General features: G+C 34.3%; 1 protein-coding gene across 2 annotated transcripts in view; it reads left to right on the plus strand.

Annotated features, from left to right (window-relative positions):
- Window positions 1-23,070, plus strand: part of HGF (hepatocyte growth factor (hepapoietin A; scatter factor)) — a 70,551-nt gene that overhangs the window by 38,197 nt on the left and 9,284 nt on the right. For both annotated transcript variants that reach the window (XM_005880035.2, XM_005880036.2), the window contains exons 8-13: window positions 4,012-4,186; window positions 7,959-8,086; window positions 11,842-11,944; window positions 15,792-15,925; window positions 21,514-21,552; window positions 22,957-23,053. In XM_005880035.2, coding sequence (XP_005880097.1) covers window positions 4,012-4,186; window positions 7,959-8,086; window positions 11,842-11,944; window positions 15,792-15,925; window positions 21,514-21,552; window positions 22,957-23,053 — 676 coding nt within the window. The remainder of the gene's footprint in view (window positions 1-4,011; window positions 4,187-7,958; window positions 8,087-11,841; window positions 11,945-15,791; window positions 15,926-21,513; window positions 21,553-22,956; window positions 23,054-23,070) is intronic.

Consider the following 23,070-nt stretch of genomic DNA (forward strand, 5'->3'; position numbering starts at 1 on the left):
CTGCAGTGGGAAAACTTCTGTCCTCTGGGGAGGTGCTAATCTAGCCTTTGCCTGAGGCGATCTGGCAAATGGCTCTGCGCAGGGCTTGGGCGGGGCGGGCTCAACAGGGCGGGCGGGCGGAGGGAGCGGTTATGGTGCCCTCAGTCCCGTTCCCAGAGGCTCTGCTTCTCAGAACCCCAGGAACCGCTGCAAACCTCGGAGGGAAAGCTGCCTTCCAACTGATGCCAGACACTCCCACTTCTCCCGTTTGAGTCCCCAGCGATTCGCCCGTATCTGGAGCTCAGAGTCTGAGACTCCCCCCTGACCGAAAACGACAACCGCGCTCTCAGCCACCAGCCCGCTTTGCGCGCGCACCTCCGCACCTGAGTATTTTCCACACTGCGCCTCCTCTGAGCCTCGGTATGCTGTTGTTTTTCCTTCCAGTTGAAGAGTCTCTCCTCAGCCAGCCTTCCTGTGGTTCTGAGTGATGTCAGTTCCGTCTTTTAGTTGTATTTTTGAAGTGGTTGTTTGCGGCAGCAGTCTCCGGTGTTTACCTATGCCGCCATCTTGCTCCTCAATCTCTACTAGCTTTTATATATTAATTCCTCTTAATATTTTCTGATGATCATATGATTGCTTACTCTTTTAATTTTCCCGGTATTAATTTCTTAATAAACTATGATAATATTTGTTTATGTTAATTATCTCCCTTTTACAGAGAGCAGTGTAATTCAAATTGGTTAAAGCTCTATGTATTGTTTCACATTTTAATGATTCTAGGTCATTTCTACTATAGTGTCATTTTGTAAAAGGTGCTTATGAAAAATTACTTGGAAAATGCAATACTCTCTAAAAGTGACACTTTATATTTAATCTTACATTAACACAGTAGGCATAAAATTTTGCTCTCACATCTCCACACGGGCATAGTTATACAATGAGAGGCTACTGGTGCATTCACATAGTAGAGGAAACAGCCCTCTGAATCTGCTGCCATTTTTAGAAATTCCATCAAATCATGGCCAAATCCCTCACCATCTCTAAATAGCATATTCCCTTTTTTTCATTGTTTAGGTTTATATCTGGCAAATCATACTGTTGTCCAAGGAGAATAAGAGCCTGTTAATCTCTGACTGGCTCAGCCTCAATCTAGGTTCCTAGTAAGATGTGTTTGGCCCACATGTAGCTGAAGGTGATTGGTGGGGACTCATTAAGACTAAGTTTTGCTGTTACGTGTTCACAGTGTCAGAGTCATACTTGAGCCTGGGAAATAAGCCCCCCAAAGTAGCTTTAAAACTTCTTGCCCCCCAAACTTCCGTAAAAACTTCTCTCTAAAGAATTCTGTACTGTATTTCTCTTCTAAAAATATGAATCTTTCAACCAGGCTCCTGGTGACAGATGGGTTTCCTTTAAGCCAAGGTTTTTTTTGTTTGTTTTGTTTTGTGTGTGTGTGTGTGTGGGGGGGCAGTTTTTTTTTTTTTTTTTACTTTAAACAAAAGCTAGTGATGACTTCCACGTGAAAACAAATAGCCATAGTTTCAGCCTTGAAAAAAAATGAGTCAGTAATAAACAAATAAAACAATATATACAAATAGGTAAGAAAGTAAAAGAGGTTTGTGAAAAGATTAATAGAAGTGTTTCTGCTTTGACTGCTCTAACTCTGTTTCTCCCATTGTCAGGACTCTGAGTCCTGACCAAGGTCACAAGTTTGCTGCCCAGGAGTTTGTGTCCAAGAAAGGAAGGAATCAAATATTTTCTTCTTAAGATGCTAAGCTAACAAATTTATGGATTCCTGGGGACATTTGTTTTTGTCTTCTTTCACACCACATATAGTTTTGTAGCTATATGTGAAATATGTCAATATGAGCTTGATCTTTTATCTGTTTTAGAGTTATCATCCTTTAAAGTCTCCCCCCCCATAGTCTCCTCACATAATTTAATAGTAAACTCAAATTATCAGAAATGTAGCAGCTTAGTGGCCTTTGTTTTAATGAAATACATATAGTTCCTCAGGACCTATGAAATCCATCTTATTTACTATTTCTTGAAAGAAGTTTAGGTAATATTAAAATCATAAAGAACTTGGTTAATTAGAACCAACTTTTTTTATACAAGTCATTTCTCCTGCTCAATAATTTTTGTTCTTATAATACATTTGTAAACATTCTCTAGGCTATCAACCATGAGCACTTTATGGGTCAATCTTCAGCCACTTTCTCATCTCAATTTGAATTTCCTTTTAACTTAGTATAATTCTGAGGCACTTTTTTTTCTTAAAGTAGGTACATAAAAAATTAAAACATTTAAAAATGAGCTGATGTTATTAAAAGGAAAATTTGTAGAAATCTGTATATACAACATATTCCAGCTGTTGGGATGGTTATTAATTAATCTTCCTCCTTTTTTCACAAAGCTTCATAGAATAACTTCAAGCTATATAATTTCCATGGAATTTAATGAAATAAAGCATTTCGCCACATGAGGTAGTAATTATTTGTAAGAAAAATATAAAGTTAAATAAAAGTGAAAAGCCATTAAATTTTTTACTCTATTAAATAAGGAGCACTTTTATAGACATCCTCGGCCTCTGAAGTCATGTCTAATTTTGACCTCTCCTTTGGAGAACTGATACATCTAATTCCAGATTGGATAAATCAAAGGCATTTATTCAAATCTTAAACTGTCCTGGAGGGTGTCAAATTGAGTTTTATCCAGTAGTATCTTGAATGCATTGGAATGGCAAAGGTTACTGAGGAGTTTACACTGAATTTAACTCTTTTGAACCATAAACATTTTCATGTATCTTTTGAAAAGGCATATGAATTTTGGTTGCTCCAGAATGTTTTGAGTTATATTTTGTTTGAATAACATTAAAGACAAAAAGAAAGTCCAAGTTGTAGTAAAAATTTAATTTTGTATTTTTTTTTTTTACTTCTTTGTTACTGAAATTTTCATGATCTTCATAAAATATGGTAAGAATTACAGTTGGACTAAGAAAAGAGCTAGAACAACTAATTTGTGTATTTTTAAATGCCAACAAGTTTATTAAAAATAAAAGAAATTAGCATATCAGCTTCAAATCCTATATAATAAAATGCTAATATGCAAATTGTCCCCTCAACCATGAGTTCTACAAGGAGTTCAAACAGGAGTTTGACCAGGGGGAAGGGCTGGCTGGCCAACCTTCCACGTCCCCTCCCCCCAGCAGGCCTGGCCCGATCAGCCCCAATGGGGGCAGGCCGGCTGGACCCCACCTGGGCACGAATTCATGCAACAGGCCTCTAGTATATTTATAATATTAGAGAAAACCAAGGTTAATACCATTACCAACTTTGTATGTATTTAAGCAAATTAATTTTAGGAATAATTGTATAGTTATTTCAGAAATATATACTCAGCATATATGTTATAGTGACATATGGAAATAAATGGCTTTGAAGAACTTTTCAAGAACAACCTAATTTGATGTTTGAAAGGAAAATTGGAAAGGAGATAGCCATAATGATAAATTGACTTTTTTTATAACTCTAATCTCTAGACCAACATTAATCTCCCTTTTCGTAAAATTTTTTTAATTGCCAAACTTAGAGCAAAGTATTTTTTTCATTTCCCTACTTGATCATTATATTACTCATAGATGTTTTTCAATTTCCAAAGAAAAGTGATTAAAAAAATATATGGGATAGTTAAACATTAATAAATAGAGAAATTTTATGTCTAATGTTAAAACATGAGTAGACAGATCCAGGAAACTTAAAAATTACCAGTTGATGCTTTTTTAAACTGGTCTAGATGAAACCAGGCTAAAATATTCTGTTTTATATGGAGAAAAATTTCACAGTCGGGTCCACCATGTCAACTTGCTCCTGTACGTTAAGTGTGATAGTAATAATGATACATTTAATATTTATCCCACTCAATTATTATAAAAATGTACGTGACAAAATATCCGGGTAATATGAATGCAAATGAACATTCAGAAGGATGATAGTTTGAGAGATTTTATTAATTTGTATTTATTTTTATCAATAGCTCACAGTACTATGAATGACACCAATGTCCCTATGGAAACAACTGAATGCATTCAAGGTCAAGGAGAAGGTTATCGGGGAACCGTCAATACCATTTGGAATGGAATTCCATGTCAGCGATGGGATTCCCAGTATCCTCACCAGCATGACATAACTCCTGAAAATTTCAAGTGCAAGTGAGTAAATTAGGCAAATATTATAAATGTGCAGTAAGCTCTGGGAAAATGAGGTAGGGTGGTTACTTTTCACTAATTTCTGTGTTAGTGATCCTTAAACTTTAGTGTGCTAGGGATAATCAAAAGGCAGATTAATCTACTCAGAGATTTTGATTCCTTAGGTCAAATATGCATTTTTTAACAAGAATTCTAGGTACTTTCGAATCAGATGGTTTATGTACCATGCTTTGGGAAGCACATATACAGGTTTCTAATCACAGCTTTGTTATTTGCTTTTCTTTTTCTGGTTAATCTTCACCCAAGGATATTTTTCTATTAATTTTTAGGGAGAGTGGAAGAGAGAGGGAAAGACAGAGAACCATCGATGTCAGAAAAACACTATGATTGGTTGCCTCCTGCACAAGCTCTGACCAGGGCCCTGGGCCCGGGAGGAGCCTGCAACCAAGGTGCATGCCCTTGACCATAATCAAACCTGGGACCCTGTGGTCCACAAGCCGACGCTCTATCCACTGAGCCAAACTGGCTAGGGCTATAGCTTTGTTCCTACAGGTCTAACAAACCAATAAATGGTAATAGTAACCAGTCAAATTTTAAACCAGTGCCTTTCATATTAACTTTAGGTGAGATTACATACTTTTTCTTCTGCAAAAAGAGGAATATCTTATTTTCAGCTAATATTGTAAACTGATGAATATTAGGCCTTGAAACAAACTTTTTTTTAAATGTTAAATGAATATTCTCTATTGTTTCTAGGTTTGCTTTTTAAAAATGGGGATGTAAAACATTTGTTTAGGTGAATTAAGCCAAAGAAACTTCCCTTAAATGTCAGTTACTTGGTTGTATGTGCCTCCTCTGTGGCTGCTTTTTTTCACCACTTGACTTGTTGGACAGACACAGCCACAATGCCATGTGTTTTTAAATTGTCCACCTTGTTATGGGGAACATAAAATGATTGCTTTTGAAATTTATAACACACGTGTCATTCATAGTGCCTTGCTGAAATAGCACCTATAAATAACATATATTGGCTTTATGTAATTGGATTTTAATAAGAGAGCTTAACATTTCAAGATGGAGAATTTTGAGCACTAGTCAGCCAATCCAGTGGAGAAGGGAGATAGTTTATGTTTTTCTTTTTAAGTTAATTTAATGTATTTACTTAGATAATAAATATTCATCGCTTATGAGTTTTTTCATTATTTTATAATAACACATTTATAGTTGTTATTCTGGGTTTATTTTCCATCATTTTTTTCACAGCAGTATACTTTTTATTCCTGACCTATATGTTTCACACCTCGGAAATAAATATCAAAGTAAAGAAAGCAAAGAAAATGAGAAAAGATTAGTTAAGAGAGATAGAGAAGACACTGTCAGTGCCATTCACACTTTCTATTAACTTCTAAGACTGGTAATATTCAAGTAAGAAATCATGTATGTGTGAATGAATACCCAATTAAATTTATTTGTCAGAAAAAAATAATGTAATTCACATATTTCACAATTAAAAATTATCAAAAGTTTAGTTGTTATTTGTTATCAGAATTTAGGTTATCCTTTCTTAATTTATTTATTTGGTCAAGATTACCAAACCCACATACAAAAAAAAAATAGTGAGTTTTGTTATAAAACAGGTAAAATCTGACTCAACATTTTTCTCAGAATGTTGATGCATTTATTTGTGGCCTAGCAGAGAACAGTGTGCTAGTCAGGTGTCTCTGGTTGCATAAACACCATTTGCTGCAATATGAGACTCCTGACAAATGACAATTTTAAAACTATAACTCAACCATAGTGCCTGTGATGAATCTACATGAATCAGATAATAATTAATTTGCTTTAGAAATTGTAAACAATTCTTTCTTCAAGTGAAGGGAAAGATCATAGAAAAAACATTTGGGCATGCCTTGACTCTCATGCTTGCTTAATCTAGATTAATGAGGTGCTTATAGATATCGATTTGTGTGTGTTAAATAATTTTTTTATTTTTTAATTAAATTAATTGGGGGGACATCGGTTAATAGGATAATATAGGTTTCCAGTGAACAAACACCTCTCCCAAGAAGACATACAAATGGCCAACAGATATACGAAAAGATGTTCAACCTCACTGGCAAATATAGGTTTTTAAAGTGGGCCTAAACTAAGACTTTTGTTAGCCTTAGAACTCTAATGATCTCGCCCTAAATTAATTTAACTAAGCAATTATTCATCTAAAATTACAAAATGGTATAAATTTTATGTAAACTTTAATGCACATATTTTGTACTGACATACATTTTTGAAACATTAGTATAAATTGTTTGAAAGAAATAACAGATTTTCTTTACCTTTCCAGTTAATAATTTTATCATTTTATAAGAAGGATAAAGGCTTGAATAGGGGTTATAACTATGAAAACTTGTTGTTCTATGGCCTTAATTATTGGCAATCACTGTTATTATAACCTTAAATAACAAAGTTTGTGTCAGGACCTATTTTTACTATATAAATTATTATTGATTTTATAATCAAACCCAAGCCTCTTCCTTAAGAACTTCTCAGTTTCTAATGGTTAATTTTGGTATCAATAAAATTATAGTTCTTTTTAAAATATGTGTTTTTATTGATTTTAGAGAGAGAGGAAGGGAGAGGAAGAGAGAAAAACATAAATGTGAGAGAGAAAACTTGATTGGTTGCCTCCTGCATGTGCCCCAAACGGGGAAAGAACCCTCAACTTGGTACATACCCTGACTGGGAATGGAACTGGTGACCCTTCAGTGCACAGGACAACGCTCAACCAACTGAGCCACACCAGCCAGGGCAGTGCTTCTAATTGGACCTGAGTGATGTAAATAATGTGGTTTTAATAGATTGAATATTAATTTTGTTAAATTATTATTCACAGATCTAAAAAAAGACAGTGCAAGCTTGCTTTAAATTAGAGAGCATGTTTAGGAAAGCAAGTCTTAAATTCAGTATTTCATTTGAAGTGAATTTTATATTAAGTTTCGCATTAAAATACTTTTATACACAGAGAATATTTGTATAGAATTTTTCCTTACTGAGAACTCTAAATACTTAATAAATTACTGGTAAAATAAAGGATGTATATATATACTACATTGATGACTTCTATATTAGGTTTCTATGTTATAATTATGTCTTTATTTTACAAAAATATTTATAAAGATTTAGGTAACATCTCTAAGTCAAGAAATAAGTAATGTGCAATTAAAATTAATATATGTAGCAAGTTAAATGAATCAAGAAAAGACAGAATTCAAAAAAGAAATAGGTATGATGTTTTTGTGTGGCAAATGTTTGATTAGGCAAAACTTTCATTTTAAGTGAGAGTAATTAATGACTATTAATAATAGCCTTTATTCTACAGAGAGATGCATGTTGTTTCTACATTATATATGAGCCATAAAGACAATAAATAAGAGTTTAGTTTTAAAATGTGTAGCAGTTGAGAGTCCTAGACTGACAATAAGTGAGAAGAATGTAGTGAGTGGTACCAGTTCTCTCTTTTGTGAAGCAGGAGTGTTTGTCTGAAACTCCAGGCTGGTGGGAGGAAAAGAATACTGACATCTGTCAGCACGTTTTTCAGTAATGGGGCAGTGTCCGTTGCATATATTGAATTCTAAATTGTTCTAACTATCCTAAAACTAAAACTTAGAACTCTAATTATTGACGTGCACACATTCTGGGGTGTCTAGAGGTATAGTAGTGCTGATTCCATCAACGTAAGAACTCGGGCAATTTACATTAACATGCTTATTCTCAATAGGGACCTAAGAGAAAATTATTGCCGAAATCCAGATGGGGCTGAGTCACCCTGGTGTTTTACCACTGATCCAAACATCCGAGTTGGCTACTGCTCCCAAATTCCAAAATGTGACGTGTCGAGAGGACAAGGTAATAGTTGACATTTTGCAATATGGGCATGATTAAATTCAGGGGAACTGCCTAAAGGGAGCTCACAATTTACAGCAGAAAGCCTACTTCTCATTGCACTGCTTTTGTTGAAAAGCAAAGTCCCCAAGTCTAATTTCTTTTTCACATTCATTTGTTCAACGTTTATTTACTTATTGCCTGTATACCAGTGCCAGACACAGTTCTAGGCACTGGAGATATACCAGGAAACAAAACAAAATTCTTTAACCCCCTTGAAACTAAATTCTGGTAAATAGAAAACAAGCAAAGTAAACACGAGTTTGGGATAGTAAGTTAGTTTGTGGTAGTGCTAGAGAGAAAAGTGTTGCAGTTAGAAGAGAGGGGTTTTGCTACTTTATATTTTAACTTGAGGCCCAGTGCACAAATCTGTGCATGGGTGGAGTCCCTCGGCCTGGCTGGCGATCGGGGCCCATCAGGGCAGGCCAGGGATAGGGACTGTGGGAGGTTGACCGGCTATGGGAGGGCACTGACCACCAGAGGGCAGCTCCTGCATTGAGCGTCTGCTCCCTGGTGGTCAGTGCGCATCATAGTGACCATTTGACCGGTCATGTGGTCGATAGGTCCTAACAGTCGCTTAGGCTTTTATATATATAGAATTGTTTGGGAAGATCGTACATATTAAGAAGACCAGAAAGACGTCAGGGAGCACATGTGCCATATGCATCTGTTTATAAAGGGCATTCTAGATAGAAAAAATCTACAATTGAAAAGAGATGGAAGAGTGCTTGAAAAGTTTAAAGAAACAGCACATCATTGTGGCTGGCAGAGACTGAGCAAGATAGAGAGTCTCAGGAGATGAGGTTATAGAGCAGCGGTTCTCAACCTGTGGGTCGCGACCCCTTTGGCGGTCGAACGACCCTTTCACAGGGGTCGCCTAAGACCATCCTGCATATCAGATATTTACATTATGATTCATAACAGTAGCAACATTACAGTTATGAAGTAGCAACGAAAATAATTTTATGGTTGGGTCACAACATGAGGAACTGTATTTTAAAGGGCCAGAAGGTTGAGAACCACTGTTATAGAGCAATTGGCTAAAATCACATAGGCCTTGTAGGAGTTGGAAGGATTTACACTTTTATTCTGAAAAGGAAGGAACTCTGTTGTAGGGTTCTGAGAAGAGAAATTAAATGACCTGTCTGACTTAAAATTTTAACTGGATGATCCTGGCTGCATTATGGAAAATAGCCAGAACTTCTGACAAGGACCCAAACAGGGTAATCAGTTGAGTGATTGTTTCAGTAATTTAGGAGATGAGAGTTATGGGGACCTGGGTGTTAGCAGGGGAGATGGTATGTAACAATGGGGTTTGAGATAAATCACCATTGTACTTGAAAAAATAGATGCCATTGAAGGTAATTGTTTCAGGAGCAGTAGTAGAGAAAAGTCAGATTGAAATAGATTTTAAAAAGATATTATTTGTCAAAGATTAATAATGTTAGGTTATGGACATGTATTAGTATATAGTAAATTGAGAGCTCTAATTTTTGAATAATTATTTTTTTCACATAAATTTAATTATGATGGCTATGGTCAGTCCTAAATCATCCTAAAAAGTCCAAGCCAGATTTAAAGCTTCATTTCATAGATTTATTGTCCTATACATACTCATCTATCCTTTAACCCCTTTCTCAATGACATTTTTCACGAACAACTCTGAACACAGTTGCAGAGAGAAGAGGGGATGAGTCCCTTTTCAGTCAATTTCACTGTTCTTTGGCAGATTTTAAAGGTCATTTGGAAATAAAGTTAAAACCAATGATTAAGGGAGTCTTGGTATCAGCTGGATGTTTCATTCCTATCTTGTTCATTAAAGCTATTACTGATAATTTGTGATCATAGAGGCAAAAAAGAGCAATTGCTTGATAAGCTTCTGGTATATATGAAGACACTTTTGTGTACAGTACATATATATTACTTACTAAAAGATCAGGTAATATAAAATGAGAGTTTTGTATTTTAGAAGTTAAGTAGATGTTATTGCTTATCTAGTATGTGCACAAATTAATAGACAAAGAAATTAGTTTTATAGAATTTAAATAACTTACCTAAATACTCAGATTAGCACAGCTGTGACTGACTATAACCCTCCTTAAAATGATCTTTCCATTATTCCATGCTTTATCTTTTTTATTAATACTTTAACATTTATTGCATTGTTTTTCTTTAATAATGTATTATACTGATACATTACAACGAAGTGCAGGCTCTGTGGGGCAATTTAAAAATGAAGTCCTACTTAATAGACAATTCAACATACAGCTGTGAAATTTTAACATTGTTATGCTATCGTTTGATAGTGCCAAGCTAATGGCGCGCACACACACACACACACACACACACACACACACACACACAAGAATGTTGCTGTTATCCTCTCCATATACCAGAAAATATAAATTTCACATATAGATTGATAAGTTAGAAATTTCTTCTCAAATCTTGCAACACCTGAATTAGCTTATGTATAAATGCTCTTCTAATTGGATATTAAATAACTTTGTTTAAAAAATAAAATCTTAAATTACAGACTTTCTTTATAAATGTTGATAAAACACAATTTATTAGATTATGTGAGATACACTTAAGAGAATTCATAAGTCCACATTTATATCACTCCTTCTACCACTAACAGTAGTATTGCTACCACTACCATTGCTATTACTGGCAGTAATAATACCTAAATGGAAGGAGCAGGGGAGAAGGAAATATTCATTTACAAGAAAATGACGACTAATAAAGAAGTGTGGGAAATAAAAAATAACCATTGTAAAACCAGCATAGTACTAATTCATGCAAAATTAACCAAAGTATGCCTAAGCCATTAAGTGACTATTACTTGGCAGTATGTTTACTCAGTCTCAAAGGCCTCAACATTTTTTTGTTTTTGTTGTTATATAAAAAGAAGTTTTTCTTTTATACCACTTAATGAAGATATCAAACTCACCAGTAATAATGATAAAAGCTCTGAAAAGAACAAAATATCATCTATTCAATATTCCTGTGTTTAAATTGATTTTATTCATGAGCAAATAAAAAGATAAAATTAAAGAGCATTTGCAAAATACTTGGCTTGGCCTGGTTGATGTGGCTAAATGGTTGGGCATAGACCCCAGAACCAAGAGGTCATTGGTTCTATTCCTGGTTTGATTCCCAATCAGGGCACATACCTGGGTTGTGGGTTTTAGGCTCAATCCCTAGTAGGGGGTGTGCAGGTGGCAGTGCTCGCTAACATATGGGGATGTTTCTCTCATCTATCTCTCTATACCTCGTCCTTCCTCTCTCTAAAAATCATTTTTTTTTAAAAACCCAACATATTAAAAAAAAACAAAACACAGCTGGCTTGGGTGACTCAAAATCCCAATCACATGAAAGATAAAATTAAAACACAACAAATGTGATGAGTATATGAGTGTTCATTATGTCATTCTTTTCTGAAGAAAATGTTGGGAAATATATATGTCATTCTAAAAATTCCCACTTTAAGTGTCCTTAAAAGCCACCTGTTTAATTTTTTTTAAAACGTGCAATTTACTGCATAAAATCTCATTTTAATGAAAAAGAAATTTGGCTGAAAATAAATAATTTGTACAGATTTTAGAGTGATTTAATTTTTATGTTGACTTTTGTGAATTTATATGTTATGTTTTTGTTCTATGTGTGTTCCCTAGTATTCACTAGTTTTTTTTTTCCATATATTTATTTATGTTTAGATTGTTATCGTGGAAATGGCAAAAATTATATGGGCAATTTATCCAAAACACGATCTGGACTAACATGCTCAATGTGGGACAAGAACATGGAAGATTTACACCGGTGTGTAAATTTCTTTCTTACAATATATAGTATCCTATATAATAAAGAGGTAATATGCAAATTGACCATCGCACCCTCGCACAAGATGGCCACCTCATGTGGTCAAAGATGGCCACCACAAGATGGCTGGCAGGGGAGGGCAGTTGGGAGTGACTGGGCCTGCAGTAGAGGGCAGTTGGGGGGGGACCAGGCCTGCAGGAGAGGGCAGTTGGGGGTGATCAGGACAGCAGGGGAGCAGTTAGGCGTCGATCAGGCTGGCAGGGAAGTGGTTAGGGCGTGATCAGGCTGGCAGGCAGAAGCAGTTAGGGACAATCAGGCAGGCAGGCAGGTGAGGGGTTGGGAGCTAGCAGTCCTAGATTATGAGAGAGATGTCCAACTGCCAGTTTAGGCCCGATCCCTGACTGCGGTTGTGTGGGGTCAGGCCTAAACCTGCAGTTGGACATCCCCTGAGGGGTCCCAGATTGGAGAGGGTGAAGGCTGGACTGAGGGACACTCCCTCACCTCCCCTGTGCACGAATTTTGTGCACCAGGCCTCTAGTATAGTGATAACAGTAATAGGTATATGCAGGTATGCACATTGATATTTCTTTCCATTATTTATATATCATCATAAGCTAACAAAAACATTAGATTGATTATTCATGCAACTCAATTTAATATTTTATCTCTAAGTGGCAAACTTTTAAATAAGACATTCAAACCAGTACATATTTATTGAGCACTTACTGTATGTTCTGCTTTGTGATAGGTGCCATGGGGAACATTAACAAAAACTGGGTATACATTTTGACTCCATCTTTATGGAGGATATGGTCATATTGAGAAAATAATTTACATTACTTAATAAAACAAGGCATAATTAAGTGATAAATTTTATGTTTCATGTAGTACATTATATTATTGTTCTCATAATTAATTGTTAGTATTCATAAAAATTGAGTAAGTTACCATTTTCATGTACATACATACCTTAATATCCAATTAACTCCTAAAAACTTAGAAAGACATGTTCCTTATATAACCTTATTTTGACATATAAAATGTTTCTAAAATAAAAGGAATGTAATTGGAAAAAATTCTATATAGTTCAAAGAAGTAGAGATTTTGACATTGGACATATTCACAGAAAAATAAGTTATCTTCCACTCAAACCTAGAAATAGTGTTAGTGTGTTTGAAATTACAAAAGAAAAGCCATAGTTGTGACATAAAATATCCCAGAATATATGCATAGTTACATTATATGAGTTATCACACTTGACCATTCTATATGCGTGAATAAGAATTTTAGGACTCAGAGAAATTGAGTCATTTTGCCTCCAGCCGCACTTTAACTTTAAAGCTTTTATTCTCTTCCAAAATGTACTCACTAGTAGATGATAATGTTTCAATTAATTTACTTCATAAATAGTGATAATTCTAAGGTAGTGCTCTCTAACATAAATATGCATTTCACATATGTAAGCTGCATATGTACTTTTAAGTTTTCTAATAGACACATTGAAAGAAGTAAAAATAAACAGGCAGGATTGTTTTTGTAAATACAGATTCATTATAAATCAAATATATCTAAAGCTTTTTCATTTAATATGTATTCAATATAAAATTATTAATGAGATCTTTTACATTTTTATACTAAAATGTAAAACCTTCAAGATCTGGCATATATTTACAATTATAGCACCATTCAATTTGGATTAGCCACATATCAATTTCTCAGTAGCCATATGTAGCTAATAGCCACTGTATTGGGCACAGTAGCTCGAGGACTTCAAGCATAACTAGATTTCTGTCCTCATAGATCTTACATTCTAGTATGTAATGCCAGAAAACAGAAAATGCCAATATCATATTGTAAAAATTATGAAAATAGCACATTTTATGCGGTGGGAATGCAAAGAAGTGCCACTCAAACCTTTGATCGTCAGGAAGACTTCTAGAGGAAGGGACATTAGCTGTGACATGAGATAAGTAGGAATTGGTGAAAGGAAATGTGGGAGAAAGAGTGCATTAGGCAGAAGGTATAGTTTGTTCAAAAGCCTAAAGATTGAATTGTTCGAAAATCAGAAATAATTTTGGAAGTTTGAAACAATGTAATTTGGCCACTGTCCACAGCCAAAGAATTCCCCAGTGGCAAGACTATATAGAGCCCTGGAAGCTGTTTAAAGAAGTTTGGATTTTATCCTGAGTATTAAAGGGATTCATTAACGAATTTTAGGCAGGAATCAGCATGATTAAAATTAAATGCTAATTTGAACACTGCTATTTTAAAACTCATTTTTAGAAATACAAAGGGGTAAATCTAGCTCTTATGGACAGACCTGTGAGAGACAATTGTACTAACTCTGCCTTTACTGATTTCTCATTAGAAGGTCAATGTTTTTATGATGGAAGTATTTACACCACAAAAATCAGCAGGGACAACCTATAAAGACTCCCTTCCTACACACTTCAGAGTTCCAGTTGTTAAATATTTAGCAGCATATTACTGGAAAGATATGACATTTACTTAGGTATTGCAATGGTTATAACTATTAATTTACTAAGCTTAAGATTACTTTTGGAAATAGTTAAAAGTCACTTGGAAATAATTTGTAGGAAATTGATGAATGATTAAGTTACATGGTGACACTTAGGTTATATATGTAAATCACATAGAATCTGGAACATAGTATTAAGTGTTTGCTGTTGTTATTGCTCCAGAAAATAAACTCGAGTTTGAAAAGATGATCTAAGTTTCCATGTCCAAAGCTCTTCCCAATTTTTAAAATTACATATTAATTACAGTTAAGTTAGTAGTAATAAATAATCCAAAACAAATCCAGTTAGATGTATAGTTTTCATGATTTGGTTAGGATGGCCATGTGGAATTTGACTTCACTAATATTACTGAGGTAAATATAAATATCAATCTATAATAATAAAAGCATAATATGCAAATTGACCGAACAGCAGAACAACCACTGTTATTATTAAGGTCCACAATTTACTATGTGTATACATTTTTAAAATTTAAATATTTAGTAAGGTACAATAATGATATTGTACCTTATGTACAGTATATATATATATACTGTATATAAGCAGGTATGGTCTTATATACAATATTTTTGCTTTTCTTTTGTAACAAATTTAGTGAAGATGTAAAATATGAAAGGCCAAAGTGTTACTCAGTTATCTGTCAAGAAATCACATTTTGTAACTCTATGAGCAATGATATTTTGTAACTTAACTATTTTATTAGTACATTATTATTAATTTTTCAATGTTTCTTCTTGTATTTTGGCAAAGTTATTTTGCAAGAGATGCTTCATATGTCACTGAAACAAAAAAGTATTTTGCAATGGATTATGTTTTCTAGTTATTTTATCATATTGATGTTCTTTGTCATCTGCTTTTTTCTTTTTCTTTTTTTTTTTTTTTGCTTGTGTTTCTCCATTTCCATGCACAGGTATATTGTTGCCTTACCATTGCAATTATTAAATAGAAATAAAGTCATAAAATCTTTCATCATTTAACTATGCTAATTATTCAGCCCTATTCCATATTCCTGAGCTAGAGAACATGCTTCCAAACTGTAGAAACAAAATAAATATCAAACAAAATAATCAAAATTCATATCAGTTGAAGCTTGTGCCATATCGCTAATGAAAGTTATGTGCTCGGGTTTTATCTTCTTGGTGACATTTTGGTTTTTTTTTGGACAAAATGAGCATCTTGTGATGTTCAGAGTATTTTGTTTATGCAGGCATATCTTCTGGGAACCAGATGCTAGCAAGCTAAATAAGAATTACTGTCGGAGGACAAAATGAGCATCTTGTGATGTTCAGAGCATTTTGTTTATGCAGGCATATCTTCTGGGAACCAGATGCTAGCAAGCTGAATAAGAATTACTGTCGGAATCCTGATGATGATGCCCATGGTCCCTGGTGTTACACGGGAAATCCTCTCATTCCTTGGGATTACTGCCCTATTTCTCGTTGTAAGTATATTGAATGATCTTTTTCAGGTGAAGTATTTTAAATATAACTGCTCTTCTCTAAATTGATTTTAGAGAGGAAAGGAGAGGGAGAGAGAAATAGAACAATCAAATGATGAGAGAGAATCATTGATTGGCTGCCTCCTACTTAGGATTGGGCATGCAACTCAACCAGGAATCGAACCGTGACCTCCTAGTTCCTAGGTCGATGTTCAACCACTGAGCCTTGCCAACCAGGTCATTCTGCTGACCTTTTAAAAGAAGACCTTCCTTCCTCAGAAGATTCTCAAATTGAATCCAGAAACAATCATTGGTCATGGCTCTAACATGACTGCTCTAGGAAGAACTCCCTATTCTCATCACCAGTACTATCTGTTCAGCCTTTGAATGTAGCAGAGCTTTCAGCAAAGGCCCTCAACCCACTAACCATCCCAAGAAGAGAGCTGAGGTAGTGGTGCTTCTATCTTCTCAGTTATTTAGCCCAAGACTAAGAAGTATGGAGCATTCCATCCACTCTTTGAGCCCAAGAGAATTTTGTTAAAAGAGTATTAGTGCATAAAGTAAAAGATATATGTAAAATATATGTGTGATATACTTCACATAAAAGAGCACCTATATATCAATAAGAAAAAGATAACTTAGGAGAAAAATAAAGAAAACAAATCCTCAAAAATAAATATAATTGATAAACAAATATTAAAACTTAATTGTAAGAAAAATGAAATTATAAAAGCATAATAAATAATTTCCACCTATCAGGTTGGCAAATAATAAAATGATTGTTAATGCCCAATAATATTGAGAGCCTAGGTGATCAACTCTCTCAATTCTGCATTACTTTGTGAATGGGAAAGCTTATCTGGGAGTAGTATGGAGAAATTTTGTAACCTCAATACTAGCAACACTGTGTGCTAGATAATTCTTGTTGTGGGAGGCTGTCTTGTGCATTATAAGATGCTTAATAGCCTCTACCCACTACATGCCAATAGTACTACCAATACATCCAGTCATGACAATCAAAAATATTTCCAGACATTGCCTAATGTCCCCTTGGTGGTGATGGTCGGGGAGCATTGGAAAATACCCCCATTGAGAACAACTTATATGGAAATATATCCTCAATATATTATTGAATGAAAAAGTCTTATTATAAAACTGTACAGTAGCAAGAGACCATTGTACTATACTACGTATCTCACAGCTCCATGTTTATAGCAAACATCTTTAAACACTGTTAAACTACCTTCTTACTTAAAAAAGGATATACTTTGATAAGTTCAGTACTAGTCTGTTTTAAGAATGTTTTACATGTGAGACAAACCAGCAGCAAGTACCTTGAAAATAACAGTAAAAGCACCCTTTTTAAAAGAGGCAATTGTTTGAAGAAATGTTAGCTTTAAGACATGAAATATAAACAACTCTATATTTTTCCTTAATATATGACAAATTAAAGAGATAATTTCTCACCTTAAGTGGAAACATTGTGAAATTTTAACATAAAATGGTAAACCTTAAACACAATGCTAATCAAGTATATCTATCACTATTTTAAATAAACCTGGGACCTTTCAGTTCGCAGGCCGACGCTCTATCCACTGAGCCAAACCGGTTTCGGCTATCTATCACTATTTTAAATAAAGAAATTCTCTATAATAGTAAATAAACATGTTTGCAAAGGAATACTATTAATATTATTATATTTCATCTCATCAGCTCTAATCATAGCCTTTCAAATTCATTAGTGTTTCTCTGGTGTTCTGTTTTTCCCATATTAGGGTTTGCGTAGGTCCTGAAAATGTTCTTTTATAGAAGATGTCTTTCAAGTTTTAATGCTAAAACAAACAAGCAAACAAACCTACTTCTTTGGCACAAAAATACTTAAAAAATAGTTAAAGGAAGTAATTTTTCTAAATATTGCTTTTACCTCATGGAAAATTTTTGTGAAGTTTCTGTGATTAAGAATAAGGATGTCCAGATGGCATGGCTCAGTGGTTGAGCATTGGCCTATGAACCAGGAGGTCACGGGTTCAACTCCTGGCCAGGGCATATGCCTGGGTTGTGGGCTCAATCCCTGGTAGGGGGCATGGAGGAGGCAGCTAATCAATGATTCTCTCTCATTAATGTTTCTATCTCTCTCCTCCTCATCCTTCCTCTCTGAAATCAATAAAAATATATTTTTTAAAAAGGACTAATAAAGGCTAGTAGACTATCCAATGAGAAGGAAAAAAGTCAATGATCTGGCTTTTAAAAAAGGTTAATAAAGGCTAGTAGACTATCCAATGATAAGGAAAAAAGTCAATGATCTGGCTTTTAAAAAAGGTTCTAATGCTTTTTCTACAGAGTTCCAGATATGTAAAAATCCTGGTAGCTTAGTTTTAGCACATAGAGTGAAATGCTCCCATAGAATCTCAGGGAACTGAGCTTTGGATTACAAACCTAATGGACACAGGGATCTAATAATTTAAAAGTTTTAAAAACATATTTCCAACTAACATTTTAAAACTAAAAGTTGTCTTGTGCTATTGAAAGACTTCAAGGTGTTGCTAGTATTTGATTAAATGCTATTGCAGATAACTCATTTTTACTTCAATTTATTTCAAACATTAATTTTAATAAATATTTTTACACTGTCATCTTTCTAACTAATATTTATAGCCAGGATTTATTTACATTTTACCACTGTTGAAAGGCTAATAAAATTTATCTTTAGAAAATTTGAGGTTGTATTTATTTAACTGCAGAGACTATATAAATCATTTTTGCATGGTACAATTGTGGTACAAATCATGTAAAGGTTTTATTACTTTAAAAAATGCTTACAAAATTATACTTAACATATATTTTTAAGATCAAATATGCAGAAATAAGACTGGAGAAATGTTTAGACATTTATCTGTACACAAACACAATATAGCTTAGAAAAAAATCTTAGTTTTTAACAACTAAGAGTGTAGTGATTAAGAGCTTTATCTCTGACCTCCGGGTAAGAATTCCAACCCTATTACTATAAGTGCCTTGGGAAAGTTATTACATTAAGTTTGTATTTATTTATTCATTTTTAACAACTTAAAATTGAGTTACTACTATGTGCAAAGCCCTATATAACACACTAGGTATCCTATATAATAAAAGGGTAATATGCAAATTGACCCTAACAACAGAACAACTGGGAATGACTGGTCACTATGACACACACTGACCACCTGGGGGCAGACGCTCAATGCAGGAGCTGCCCCTTGGTGGTCAGTGTGCTCCCACAGGGGGAGCTCTGCTCAGCCACAAGTGAGCCTGACAGCTGCCAGCACAGCAGTGGTGGCGGGAGCCTCACCTGCCCCCTCAGCAGCGCTAAGGATGTTTACTGTAGTTTAGGCCTGCTCCCCACTGGCAAGTGGACATCCCCCGAGGGCTCCCAGGCTGCCAGAGGGATGTCTGACTGCCAGCTGAGGCCCGATCTCCTGGGGTGCGGGCCTAAGCCAGCAGGTGGTCATCCCCCAAGGGGTCCCAGACTGTGAGAGGGCACAGGCCAGGCTGAGGGACCCGCCAAGTGCACAAATTTTTGTGCACCAGGCCTCTAGTACAACAATATAAACAATGTTTCTTACCTTTACATAATTTTCAGTGTAGAAAGGAGACATTTATATAAATAATTGCAAATATAATTATTTAATAAACTATATTAATATTAAAATAAATAATGAAAATGGGAGCAATCAATATCTGCCTGGAGAAATATGTGATGTTCATAAAGTTTGAACCTGACTCAAAAATTTAAGAATATATTAAAAGGTTTCTTTTGTTTTCAATAACAGTTTATGGTTTGAATCACAACACATAAATACATCTTTTATAATTGACATGTTTTCCTTCTTCAAAATATAAGTTGAATCAATACATATATATTTTTTTTCATATTTGAGTACTATGGTGGAGATAGTGGGAAAGAAGTAAAAGAGGAACATTGAGAATAGTATTTGATGGTAAAATGGAAAAGGCCTAGAGAGCAGTTTTTCAAGGTTTTGCTCAAAATGTACAACAGAAGAAACTAGAATGCTTTTAAAAAATTCATAATCTAGCCTTCAACCCAGAATCTCCAGAAATTTGACTATAAGTGGTATTTCAGCTAATTCTAAAGTGGGGGAAATATTTGCTTAACAGGAAACTGTATATATTTTCAATAATTAATATTAATATCAATAATATTAATTAATTATTATTTAGGTCCACAATTTACTATGTGTATACATTTTTAAATTTTAAATATTTTAGTAAGGTACAAATGAACTAAATACTGCGTTGTTCTATTAGCTTGATTCTTAGAAATAGAAAACTTGATATGCAATTAAGGATAGAATAGTCTTTTTCATCAGGACAACATAAGAAATAAATATATATTTTTATTTTAGAAATTTTAAGTACTTAACTTGAGTGGAAAAACCACTGTCCTTGATGTTTTAATGAGCCACAATCAGCCTCAATCTTTATTTGTACTATAAACTAAAACCTTGACCTCAGCTGACTCTAAGACAAAACCCTCCCTCAGGATAAGCTAAAGGGAAAGTAAATAATGAAATTTATATGTTTTCCTTTACCCTTATTCATTTAAAATACCTAGACTTGGTAAATGAGCTTAAGTAAAAACTCTTGAGATTCTCTATAAATAACAATCAAATTTGCATCTATTACAAAGGAATCCATATGCCATTATTCTTTTGTTGTCGGTTTATTTGAGCTCAGAGTATTTCCAGGGATTAACAACCAGCTGGGTCTAAACAGTGCTTGACTAAACTCTATGCCATCACTTCTGAACAGTCGGACATTAAACTCCAGGAAATGTATTGTGCCTCATTTGTTACTGCATAAGTACTCTCAAATCCTAGCATCTTCTAAGCGTTCTTTTTGTAGCAATTAAGCCTCAGTAAAGAAGTTATGAAAAAGGAGTAAGTTATGAAGTTTGAGTTAGGATTAATTTCCAGTTTCTAGTGTTCTCTTTTTTCCATATTTTTTACTATGATCTGGAAAAAACAATTTTGAAATATTCTAAGGAAAAATGTTATATTGTTATTCTTTTTTCCCATTGATGATTTTGATTTCTACCTTCTGGAATTCTTAAAGTTTTCTGAAGCATGTGAAGTTTCAATTATCCTCCACTGTATTTTTAAAAAAAATAATTTTCAGAAAAAATATAAATGGGCCACATCACAGTAAAAACATAATTTATCGATATGAATGGCACAAGCAAGCAATAATAAGTATTATTGCTATTAAATGAAATGGTCCTTGTGTATGATGTTGGGGGGTCTTGGTAGGATGAGGCAACTCCTTGATGCTAGTAGACACTCTCCACAGTCATAAAACAGGGTTTTCCCCACATCACCCCCTACCAGTAGGCACACACCTTCAATATTGTCCAGTAAAAGTGACACATAATTACTCGAAAGAGTACTATTACATTTTATCTTTGAATAAAATGTCAATAATTTTAGTAAATTATCCAATTCATGGATATTTCAATTGCAGTATATAGCTTTGGTTTTATATTACAGAAATAGTATATATGAATTATGTTTATATGTACATACTTATTTTTACAGGTGAAGGTGATACCACACCTACAATAGTCAACTTAGACCGTAAGTAATATTTTGTATATTTATGTCTCTTTGTGTCAGAAATGAGTCATTACTTTCTTCATAGGAAAACACTTTGTCACTATATTAACTTCCATTATAAAAATAAGTTAGTCTATTTTTACTTAATTTTTTTATGTGCATATGTATGGGGTTACAAAGGTAACTGCATACTAAATATCAAAATTCAATTCTGTAGCAGACATTATAAGAAGTTATATTTAACATAGAAAAAGCCATTATATTTCTTTTAATTCTGGCCAAAATGAATGTATGGACCTTTACTCTCTTTTTAAGTTAATAAAGATGCAAAAATCAGAAGGAATGAAACCTAAAGGTTGGGAAATTATGCAGCATCTCTATCTTGCTCTATTTTTAAAGCTCTTTGCATGCTCTACTCGGCCAAAGATGACACAGCCTGAGAGGTTCGGTCAATCCTCCATTTAAGAAAATCTGTTGAGAGCCACTAGTTTTTAATTTTTGCATATCTTTGGGGCTAAAGTAAATCATTCAAGTGTTTTGATTTAAGAGGCCACTTGCTTTGTTCCAGGCTGAAGAAGCTAGTAGAGGTCATTTTTAGACTAGTTGATAGGATAAGGCAAGTGACAAAGAGGAGGGTCAGGAAAAAGTTTAATTCAGAGAATTCTGTATTGTCATTTGGATATAATGATTTGAACATAGTAATTATGTCATTTGGATATAATATCAATACTTAGAATATTGGTAACCTAATTTAAAATTGCTCTGCATTCTCACTTTACTATTTCAGAAATAATAAACCCAATATAGTTTTGGTTTGTTTGTTTCATTCAGGCTATTGATTTGTGTTGGCATTTAGAAATTACCACCATAAATGACATAGTTAAATTTTATGTTGAGGTTGGTGGGGAAAATACAATCACTAAGAGACATGGAGAACTGTTCTTACTTAGTGCTGGGTGAGGAAAGCCACTGTCATGCTCATGGCCATGTTGTTGACCTTGAGTTGATTAGTTTTTCTGTGTTATTCATCTAAGATGAGGATTGCAAACATGTGGGGCCTGATTTGGCACTGTAGCCACAATACATGTTCACCCTTAAATGTTCTTCTGACAGAATTATAGTAGTTACATTTGCCTAGGTACCTTTGCTGAGAGGCAGTGTTAAAAAATGTTTTGTTAAAATGTTAAGGGGAGTGGGGTGAGGGTGACTGGATAAAGAAAGTGAAGGAAACAGCTAAAGAATATATGTGCATACCCCATGGACATGGACAATCATTTGTAAGGGCCAAGGAAGGTGGAGGCAGGGGAGAGTGGAGGTGGGCAAATGGGGGGAGGAGGACTCCTGTAATAATGTCAACATTAATTTTTAATTAAATATTTATGTATATAAATTATCTATATAAGTTATGTTTGGTTCTCTTTTTAGATCCTGTAATATCTTGCGCCAAAACAAAACAATTACGAGTTGTAAATGGAATTCCAACACGAACAAATGTAGGATGGATGGTTAGTTTGAAATACAGGTAATTATTAATGACAC

This window comes from Myotis brandtii, unplaced genomic scaffold (assembly GCF_000412655.1).
Source record: "Myotis brandtii unplaced genomic scaffold, ASM41265v1 scaffold621, whole genome shotgun sequence".
Classification (NCBI taxonomy): domain Eukaryota; kingdom Metazoa; phylum Chordata; class Mammalia; order Chiroptera; family Vespertilionidae; genus Myotis; species Myotis brandtii.